This window comes from Platalea leucorodia, assembly GCF_965183815.1.
Source record: "Platalea leucorodia genome assembly, chromosome: 7".
In the NCBI taxonomy this organism is placed as follows: domain Eukaryota; kingdom Metazoa; phylum Chordata; class Aves; order Pelecaniformes; family Threskiornithidae; genus Platalea; species Platalea leucorodia.
In genome coordinates this window covers 43690168-43700858 of record NC_138829.1, presented here as the reverse complement: position 1 = coordinate 43700858, position 10691 = coordinate 43690168, and the positions used below count along the sequence as shown (strand labels likewise).

The window sequence follows — 10691 nt, the reverse complement described above, 5'->3', positions numbered from 1 at the left end:
GCCCTTGTTACCCACTAGAATGCACGCTTTGGGTAGCGAACTTCAAAATGTTCCACTGGTAAATCACAGGAGCTGGAGATGTCTGCTTGCCCTGTTCTCCAAATCGATCCTTAAATTCTGTAACAACTGTTACAGCAATTATTCAGCACTTCTAGTTGCATGCCTATGTAGTAGTACGGAATTTCCAAGCAAAGAAAAAATATGCAAGCTCTCTGGAAAACTAAAAGCTCACAGCATAATTGTAAAATACCGTATTTTTAAAAAGTCACAAAAGTGGCTTTACAAATTACCAACTGGATGCTTTGAACAGTACAGGTTGTTCTGCTATTTACCATAGAAAGGAGCAAGTGTTAAAAAAATTCTGCTTTCCATCTCTATGATGCTTAAAAGAGGTTACAGTAGTGCTGAGGCACATTCAGTACCTTAGATTTAAAAGCTGTTGCTACTTTTAAAAAATACATAGAAAAGCTGTCTAGATTTATTATGGATGGAATGGGAAAGGCAATTTAGCAGTTGCAATCTCAGATAGAATTTTGAGCAAGTAATTGTTTCGGTGAATTCAGTGTCCTATCAAATATATGTTCAAATGTCAAGAACAAGCATTTTTTATAAACTTAATGGGGGGAAATAAATATTTTGTATATATCCTATTTGTCGCTGGTTGTATCATCTAGTGTACTATGTATAACTACCTCCTTAGTGTAGCACCAGTTTTGTTGACACCTGTATTTACTACTCAGTGTCTTTTTTTTGTGACAAGTTTTCCTTACTGATCAGCCTGCCTACCACTGTATGAAAGCATGTTTGTTCTGGTATCTTTAGAAATTATAACCATCATTCCTCTTTTGCTCTTAAGTGATGTAATTCTGTACAAGAGGAAAATGACAGTATAAGACACTGCCTCAGATTGCTTTATTGTGGCCTCTGCCATAGAAAATGCAGGTACATTTAATATTTGTAAAGTACACTTAAAGAAGGTCACTGCACAGGAGGTCAGTGCTTTGATTAGACTAAGTTTGTGACAGCTGAAATGAAACCATTCAGCACTTGGTCTTTAAAGTGTTTCTCAAATTACTGAAGATCAGACTTCTCGGAAAAAGGGAGGTGTTGAGCTTCTGTGCCACCAACTGAGGCTGTGACTGCTTACAATAAGCTGAGCAAACTGATTGTACACATCAGAAAAGCTCTGTAATGGTGCTAATCAAGCTGAGCTGTGCCGCCTCAGGGAACAGAGAGTGATGGGGGTTTCCCCCCAGCCCAGCCTTGGAGCGTTACTTCTGTTCAACCACCCTAGCTCTGTAAAGCTGTGGGACTATCACCAACAGCTCGGAACGAAAAGCCAAGCCCACGGCACAGCTACTGTTTCAATCTTGGCAGCGGCAGCTCTTTCTTTTTTTAGTTATTCAGAGGAGCCAAGGCTAAAGATTGAAATACTTCTGCCTTTTCCACTTCTGGTGCTGCTCTTTGTACATTTCAGCAGCTGAGTGACACTTAAGCACCATTCCTCATCATACTTTTTCCAGTTTAAAACTATGGCTGTTTCACAACTGTCTACAAAGCATATAATGTAGAAAGTGAAATTGTTGTACAAAAGAGAACTACAACAAGCTTGTGAAATACTTTTATTTTGTAAAGGTCAGGACAGAAGCCAAAACAGAACCCAGTCAACAGTTACCACTTTGTAAGAATGCATCACAACTCTCCTCGGGCCACGTTCCAGTCCGTGTACGCACAGTCCCTCCAGGACTCCCTATCTGGCAGCCCGAAGATGCCAAGGGTGTCACTCCAGCCAGGTTACTGGTCAACGCTTCATCCGCTTCTCTCTAACGTTTACATAGACTCTTCAAGTCGTTATAAGCCACGCACTAAGAAGTGTCTTATAAAAGTGAACCAAGCATCTGAAGAATATCCCACAGGATACCAGCCCCACTTAGATTTGAGGATTCTTTTCATACATTTCATAGGCAAACTCTTCTTTATGAGCTCTATCATTTAGCAGGCCAATAAAATCAATCTCCAGCTGGAACGGACCGTCTACTTTATCCCCAATCGTGAATCCAAGGGTACTAACCTAATTAAAAGATACGTACATTAGAACAGTTTTATAATGTTACAATCAAACACAATTGTATCTACCACTTCCATATTCTACAAGCAATTCATAGCCATCCACTGTAAACAGTGGTATGTGCTCCAAGTGCAGCGTTACTTCTGAAGGCTTGAACGCTTCGCTACCAGATTTTCAATACAGACCCCAGCAGGAAACTACTTCACGTTTGCCTTTCGACCACTTGTGTTGAACCCTTTATTAGAAATGGCCTGAGCCTAAGGCAACGCTGCAGTTTTTATCCTTCAGGGTTTGTGTATGAGTAGTTTCATCATGATTGCGTGCACAAGCGCCTTTTTATGAAGTCTGTTATAATTCTTATGTGAGCAGGAAACAAACAATGTAATTAAGGATGGAAGGGGAATTTCATTCTAGATGAAGTCATACACCTGGTATAGCGTGAAAGCACACCAAACCAGGCATTTTAAAAACACATGAAACTTTGTTACTGAGTTTTATATTAAGGCAAGGCTCTTAGCCACTGTTTCCCAATTAGAAAAATGTTCTTAAATATAAGGACATTCCTCATTCCTTTCTCCTAATATTCACCACTACCCCATTTAAAAAAAAAAAAAAACAACTTTTAATTCTAACTAATAAATTCCATAAAAGCCTGTGTGGCTCAGGCATGTTTCCTATTAGCCTGTGGCTCGCCTGAATGCTCTCTGGGCTCCTACAGAGGCTCCGGTGCTGGCGGTCCTCAGGCAAGCTGGGCCACCAGGGGCAGGGCAGCACTTTTAAGCTCCAGCTGCCCCTAAGCCCTGCTACAAGCGCAGGTCCGAGCCGTGCCCGTGATTTTAAGGACTGCGGTACCTGCAGGAAAATAATGCCTAGGATGCGTCAGATAAAGTTGACTAATTGCAGGCTGAGGCTAAATATGTGTTGCAAGTGTACGCTACATAAATAACAGAAAAAGCTAAAGAAATGAAACGCACCGACATTCCTCTCAGATCGTTCTCATGTTTTAAATGCTGTCTCTTCCCCAGAAGCAAGCTCTACCATCAGCCCTCGGCTTGTAGAGCCTGGAGAGTTCTCAAAGCTCCATCTTTCTGGTTCATCTTCTTATAGATGACTACGGGAGTCACCTAAACTCTCTGCTCTGAAGAACTTATGCCTTTGCAAGCCCTAGATGCATTGGCTATTTCCTGCCTTTTTATTCCTGTTTAACAATGCCTTTCCTGGGAAAACATATAGTAGTACCATGAGGGACCAAAACTTCTCAAATATCAAGATTTCTTTTATTGCCTTCACACCGCTTCCCCTATTTTTAGGTTTATTTAAAATACATTTGTAAAATTACACTTCAGATTATACGCAAGCGCATCGTTTTTACTGTGAAATACTGCGCATAAGATAACAAGGAATGAAAATTAAGTGGAGGATGCTTAGATCAAGTATCATTTTGTCCCTTTAACTCCTGGTAAATATTTTTAAACACCCCACACACAACTTCATGTTTTCATTTACCGTTTTGAATGACAGTATGTTCCAAATCCTGATAAATTTTTCAGCGTCCCTATTGAAACATGGGCCTTTTGCAACGACTTTCTTCCATGAAGCATATTTTTTCTTGTAGTTGATCCACCTTCATTCATACTTGCTTTCTACAGCCTCGATTTCTTCTGTTTTAAAACAGATTGTTTTCACGCTGCCAATCACTGAATTGCCCTGAAATTTTTCCTATTTTTTTTTTTTTTTTCATTAAGGCAATTAGGAACTGAATGCAACATTCCAGGTGACTAACACTGATTCAAGTAACGGGCCTTTTATTTTCTCCCCATATGCATTTCTAACATTGTTTGTTTTCCTTTTGGTAGTCACTGGGTATTAAGCTGCCCTCAATTACATACAGAAGGGTCACTGAAATTTAAAAGACAAGAAAGGAACAAAAACAATTTTTTCCAACACATCTCCCCTCGTGAATCAGTGAATTAGCCTACCTGTTTGAAGAAATAAAATAAAAACACACTCAAACACATTCACTTAATACTTAGACTTGAAAGCCTGAAAGAAGCTAAAAAAGAGCCTATAAATACATCAGTTTACTGCTCACCATCAAGGTCATTGATACAGTATATCCTCAAATAAAATTTCACGATATGATATCCCTTACAGTCTTCTGTCAGGAAGGAAGTTTATAACACTTTTATTATTACTGGCAGTACTGTGCCAACTGGTACTTTTGATTTTAGTCACTTTGATCATTCCTCAAAGAAAAAAATTTTGTGGGTTTTTTTTGGTTTTTTTTTTTGAAAAGACAAGTAAGCTGTGAGCTGTTTCTTGGTTATCTAGATCTCTTAAAAATATTTTTGGAGCTACTTTGAAGTAAACTGACACCGCTATCACAAATTAGGACAATTTAAATGCAAAGGCAAGCAAACAAGTACCTTAAAACAAGAAGAGTCTCTTCAATTTCAAATTCACGAACATTAAAGGATTTGTAAATTATCTATATCATGACAATATAATCTTAAAGGATATTTCGGGCAGATAAAACCTATAGAAAACTTGCCTTGTCTAACCAGATAGGATGCTGGTCATCCTGGACTCTTCCCCGACTGGAGAGAAAGAATTTGGAGAATGGAATCTGACAGAAACAAAACCAAACCAGACTTTAGTGTCACCAGTACATAGAATAAAAACTTAAGAAATAAAAAGCCTGCCTTAGTAAATAAAGTAATACTCTGCTACATCTGGTGCCAGCGCTAGTTGGGCACATGGAACTGGCACAGAGAAATGGGCCACATCAACCCTTTCATTAACCACTCACACCCAGCTCCAGCCCCACGCTGTCCTGTGGTGGCCGCCTGTCGCCGTTGTGCGGGATTGTTACCCGCACGTTAGGACACGACGACAGGCTGCAGCACAGGAGGTAGCCGTTTTCATCTAGACTATCTCCTTCCAATAACATGTCAGCATAAAATAGAAATGAATGAAAACTCTAGCATGCATGTGTATCCACAGCTCACCTGTACCCAAGCTGTGTATTTCATAGTGCGAACTTCTTACCGAGACATCAGTACTCTAGCAAAGCAGATCAGAATAATGTAAAAATGACTTTGAATGCAGTGGGAGCAAGAAAGAGGAGGGGCTGTGATAAGAGATAGGAAAGAGGAGGGTTAGCTGGCGCGGGCGAGAGGAAAACATGCAAGCCAGCAATGACACGCTGATTTTCATCCTCCTGACTCCTCATCTGTGAAAAAGGGGGCTGTTCTCATATGACTGGACAACGGTATTACAAAGCACCAAACGCCAGCTCATAAGGATGTGCAAAGTTCCTTAACGTTGTCATCAGCAAATTACAAAAGTTCCCCAAGCTTCATCAGAAAAGAGCCGAAACTCCCACTTCGTACAAATGTTATTTTGTGTCACAGATTCACAGGCCATAAGTGACGAACCACATCTTTGAGCCTCCGACTGACTCCAGCGAGTCAGCGGGTTACACAAATCCTGTCGCAGGGTACAAATCCTACACCAACCTACGTCCATTTGTATTACAGATAAAATGGTTATCGCAGAGAATATTCTGGCAACACCTGCTAAGCTTCAATCGCTGCACGTATTCTCTTACTCCAGTAACAGCTAACGGCAGATGTTTAGGTGAACGTATGGTGGATCAAATCTTTAACACAATTGACACAGTGTGCCCTCCCACAATCCAGTGATTTACAATTTTGGGAACTCCCAAGCCAAACGCACGCGTCTGTGGTGTAAGGACACCTAACAGAAGCATTGTTGAACAGACAGCAATAGCAACAAACGGTGACTGCTGAATGAATTTCCCTTCCACAGAGCCATGGCCAGGACCCCAAGACAGTCTCGTTAGTTTGAAAGACGCGTTAGCTCACCTTTATTTCCTCCCAGTATGGGCCTCCTCGGGTGAACATGAAGTAGTTGTAGAGGTCATCCTTTTGATGAGAGAAGTAAGGGTCTGTATAAATGTTTACCATCCAAGGTCTGCCATCGCCACGGACACGTAAATACAGACTGTTGAAGTTTGACCAGTCATAATACTTCTTCCTAGCAAAAGATCCCTACAAATGATTAATAAATAGAATTATTCCTCCTTAATAAAGGGAAACTTCCATTATGAAGAACAGAGCACTACTGCTTTGACCACTGCTCTCATTATTATGTCAAATAATATCTACTGCACTGTGGTGAAAACTGGGTTACCCTTTCATCACACTAGCTGCTGATCTCACTGAATTTCCTTCAGCACTGTATTAGAGCCCACAAATTGCAGTGACACCGCTCTGAAGACTCGTGCTTTAATTACAAACCACAACCTTGTAACTATCAGAAATTAGACCTCCTTCCTAGGATCAAATTCCCTACCAGGCAAGTACACAAATGCTACAGTGATGGATCAGTAGTTATGTAGTTCATTAAGTTTAATGTAGTTCATTAAGTTTAATATTCTGTGGTCACTACTAGATTATTCAGAGTTAAATACAAGAAATTGAGGAAGCGGGATAATTTATCCCCTGTGATAACTTCCCATATTGAAGACTGACATAAGCACTGGAAGCATTTAATGTTTTCCAACACTTTTTGTCCTTAACTGTGCATAATGATAGGGATTGCAAGCATGCCTAATTCTCAACCGCATTTTTTTCCAAAGATCTTAAAAGTCCTGGTGTTGTGATTTGCACACAGGCAGATCCAAGAGTCTTCAGAGAATTACACTGAGGTCACTTGGAGTGATGGGGAGCAGGGGTCAGAGCTATTCTTGGCCAGAATTGCTTAAATCAAGTCAAAATTAGCACCAAAAATTCAGAGGTTTCCTCTTTATTTTACAGCACTACTATGGTTAGTTATCAACCATCCTTCTACCAACTCATCTTACAGGTAACAGGATGAGTAGATCATCAATACATTCATACAAGGGCTGTGACTACTTGATTTTATGGTTTTGCCAGTTTTGAGCCTTTTTACTTAAATAAAGAAGAGCCTTTGTGTTTATGTTTTCACCCTGTGATTTCAAACTGCCTTATAAAGATGGACTGATACACTCCACTACTTCAGAAGTAGGAGGTGAAAGTTTGAGTCACATTTGCACAAGCCAGTAGCAGTCCTCGGAATTTAACTCAGGTGAGATGCAGCTCGCTGTTCCATTTCCCTGACCCAGTGTCATCATTTTAATCAGTGTTCATCTGCCTCTCATTTGCCCGTTGATTTTTCTCACTCATATTTTCTGCTCTCCAAGTTGCTGGCCCAGAAAAGATTTTACCTGTGTCATTGTGCCAAGTCACAAACAACAGAACAGACTAAGAAGTTAAGCATTTTATACACTGAGTCAAAATGTTCCTTTGCTTTTAAATTTGCTTAAAAATAAGGAACGAAACAAGCAGTATCAATAATAACGACATCCATTTCTGGTTCCATTTTGCTCAATTCTGAGCTATCAAAGATTTGTGTCTCACTTTTTCTGGTGTACAGTAGGAGTCAGACCTTTAAAAAGTACATTTCAAAGCATTATTTTCTTTTCCTGTGAGAAAAAAAGATGAGCTCATTCACCTAAACCAAGTCTGATGAATAGGCCAAGGGAAAGCCCAGAAAATTTGTCCTGATAACACATTCAATTAACTTCAAATTTAGAGAAACATCTATATTAATCATACCAATTTTCGATATAAAGGTTCATTACAGATTCTTCATTTGCAAGGAGGCTGCAAACAAGGCTGTCTTAATGAGCGGATGCCCTATTGTACATAAGTAAATGATCAAACATATATTATTCCTTTCCTAAGAAAGGAAAACAAAATCCAAGAAAAAGTTTAAGTTCCTTCCAGGTCAAAGGATATAGCAGCAATTACATCCCTGAAGGAATATCTAATACTCCTGCAAGGGATCAGTTTCAACCGCAGCAAACAACAGTCCACTTGTTGTCACTGGGATTACACAAAAATGCTCTCTGATTAAATAACAGAAGCTATGCAAATATGAAGCTGTACTTACCACTGGCGGTTTAGCTCTCATACTACAGTATCCACTGTATTTTGTCTCCCCATCACGAGGTACCTCCGTATTGAGGGTTCCATACAGCAGAGCAGCCTGGTTATTCCTACCCAATTTGAGGTAAACTTCGCTTTTCCCTCCAATCTCTACATCAGAGGAAATAACCCATTTACTCAAATCTTCTTGGCTCCGAAACTCCCACAATACCCTTGTCTGTTCCAACAGGTACCGATTGAATGGATGGCCTCCAGGTCCTATTAAGTAATCTTTGGTCTCCTTCTTCAGCATGCTTAGCTGAGTCTTTAAGACATCAAAGCCCTTCTTAAAACTGAAATCAACATTTTGCCAGGACGTTTTTTTCTCCGGCTGTGACCCTGGCCTCCTGTAGCTGCTATACAGTTTTGACACGGAATCGCTGAGGAGAGGTCCAAGTACGGGGCGCAAAACTTTGTGCCTGCAGCACCTACCACCTAAGTAAGCACTGTTCAGCAATGTAATAGTCAGAGCCATATTGGTAAACTTGAAGAATTCACTTCCAGTAAGGCAATTAATGGGCTTGAAATTAATTTAACAACAAAATTAGTATCCAGAGCTACCTTACTTTAGTTACCGCTGTTTATCTCCACCTTTAATAAAAAAGAGAAAAGATTAAAAAAATTACATATAGGATGCTTGTAAAACTATTTAGTTTTTAAAACAGATATTAACTAGAAATCTAAGCCATTGGAAAAAGGAATAAAAAATAACACCAAATATTACACTTCGTCAGAGTTCTAGTTACTTAATGATTTTCACGCTATGTATCTCGCCCCCCCTCCACCTCCGTGATGTGAAATACCCATGCAAATAAGAAAAACTAAGTAAAATACTTCAAATAAAACCGAAAACAGAAAAAAGCAATTCCTGTTCATCTCTTTCACTGTAAGTAAGTTTACGTATTATGAGTAATACCAGCAAAAACAACCTCAAGACGAATGTTTCTAAAAGATGGCACCTATAGAACAATAAAGTATTACCCCCTGCAAGAAAATCACAAATGCACAGCAGGCAGACCCTGCTGCCATACGGACCAGAACGGCAGTCTCGTCTGACAGTCACAGATGACAAGACTTTCCAGCTATGAAGTCCTACAGCAGCCACACTACATGCTTCTTTCTTTCATAAGTCATCCAACCCCTTGCCCCCTCAACGTATCAGAGAGATTTGCAAAGACCAAAGCATTTTGCAAAGACCAAAGCATTTAACGTGAAAGACTGCAATTCAACAGGTGGTTTTATAAAGTTTTGGAAAAAATCTGAAACTCTCCTCTTTGCTTCTCTGCATCACTGCTGGTGAGAAGGGCTATGCCACACTGCTGTTCTCCAATTCACAAGGGAGAGCCCTAATGTTCAATGCTCTGTACAGAGGCTATTATCTGACTCATAAAATTAGACAGACTAGTTGCCTGTTTTTTTTTTTTTCTTTTTTGCCACAGAATAAATCCTAAAACGACATCAAATCAGTTCATCTTCTCTGAGCTTTTAAGAATGGAGCCAGTCACCCCACATATGTTCTCTGTATGCCACATACCTTCCTTTACTCACAGTAAAATTCACTACTATTATTCTCATACTCCGATTAAGCTATGCACCGTGGACTAAAACCGCATTGAAGGAAGTCCCATTCTCTCTATCACACACTCAGCAAGATAGAAGGCAAGTTCCTAAAAAAAGAAAACCCATGCACAGGGCTTCCGTGTCCCTTAGGACTAAGCATGAAAGCAACGCGACCCTGCACAGTGACCCGGGCCGCTTCTGGGCCCCGCCTGCAAACCTGCCCCAAACCGAGACACAACCAGCAGAAAGGGAAGGCGCAGAAAAGCTGCTGCCCGCAGCCAGGCTGAGCCCTGCTCAGCACAGGCTCGTCCTCGCTTCCTCCGAGTACCAAGAAAGACAAAATGGGAAATTCTAATAAATTTTACTTCTGCCCCAATTTTGTCCCTACGCAACGTTGTACCAGTACGCCGATCTAACGCCAGCACCGATTCACCGCCCAGCAGCTGCAAAACCTCGGCTTCCAGCGCTTGCACCTCACCGCACCCCCACAGCGAACCGCGCCTCGGCCTGGGCACCGGGCCCGGATTCCGCCCGCCTTCCCCGAGCCCGCAGGGCAGAGGCGAGGCCGGGACGCAGCGACAGGCGGTAGCGGCCTCTCCGCAAAAGCGGCCGCCTCCGCACCCCGCTCCGTGACCGACAGACTCCCCGGCGCCGCGGCACCGCCTCACCTTCCCGCCCTTACCGGCGGGTCCCACCGCTTCCGGGCCCGGCGGGGGAACACGCACCGCGCCGCTCTGGTTCCGCCGGCGGCAGTAGCCACCGAACTCCCGCCTTCACCGGCGGCGGAGGCGAAATCTTCCCTCCTTTCGGCGGGCGCGGAGAGGCCGCTGCACGGTGCCGTAGGGGTTGACTCGCAAATATCTTTGCGTTTAAAGAGAGGGTGGGGGGGTGGGGGGGGGAAGATGTCTGTGAGGAACGTGTCGGCGGGATAGCTCGAATAAACGCTGATGGGGCCGGTAAAAGGCCCTCGGCGCCGGGCTTTGCCGCCCCGGGAGGGGAGAGGGGCGAGGGGGAGGCGGCAGCAGCGC

At 42.1% G+C, this 10691-nt stretch overlaps 1 protein-coding gene across 4 annotated transcripts; it reads right to left on the bottom strand.

Moving 5' to 3' along the window:
- Positions 1–1643: 1643 nt before the first annotated feature.
- NDUFAF1 (NADH:ubiquinone oxidoreductase complex assembly factor 1) lies at positions 1644–10555 on the bottom strand. 4 transcript variants are annotated; one of them, XM_082317725.1, is made up of 5 exons: positions 10332–10555; positions 8069–8694; positions 5956–6141; positions 4620–4694; positions 1644–2071 (listed from the first exon to the last, which is right to left on the bottom strand). In XM_082317725.1, exons 2-5 carry the CDS (start codon positions 8576–8578, stop codon positions 1931–1933), a joined length of 912 nt encoding a protein of 303 aa, XP_082173851.1. In that variant the 5' UTR covers positions 8579–8694; positions 10332–10555; the 3' UTR covers positions 1644–1930. The 4 variants fall into 4 exon arrangements, with proteins under 4 accessions (XP_082173851.1, XP_082173849.1, XP_082173852.1 ...); XM_082317723.1 differs by having other exon boundaries at positions 10346–10555; XM_082317726.1 differs by having other exon boundaries at positions 10389–10555.
- Between the last annotated feature and the right edge of the window lie 136 nt (positions 10556–10691).

Bases quoted from the DNA above. Each gene is read 5' to 3' on its own strand.
- NDUFAF1 (XM_082317724.1), bottom strand. From the start codon at position 8,578: ATGGCTCTGACTATTACATTGCTGAACAGTGCTTACTTAGGTGGTAGG. The intron at 6,142-8,068 runs GTAAGTACAGCT...AATCATTTGTAG, and splicing joins TGAGAGCTAAACCGCCAGTG to GGATCTTTTGCTAGGAAGAA. The intron at 4,695-5,955 runs GTGAGCTAACGC...TGTTTCTGTCAG, and splicing joins CATACTGGGAGGAAATAAAG to ATTCCATTCTCCAAATTCTT.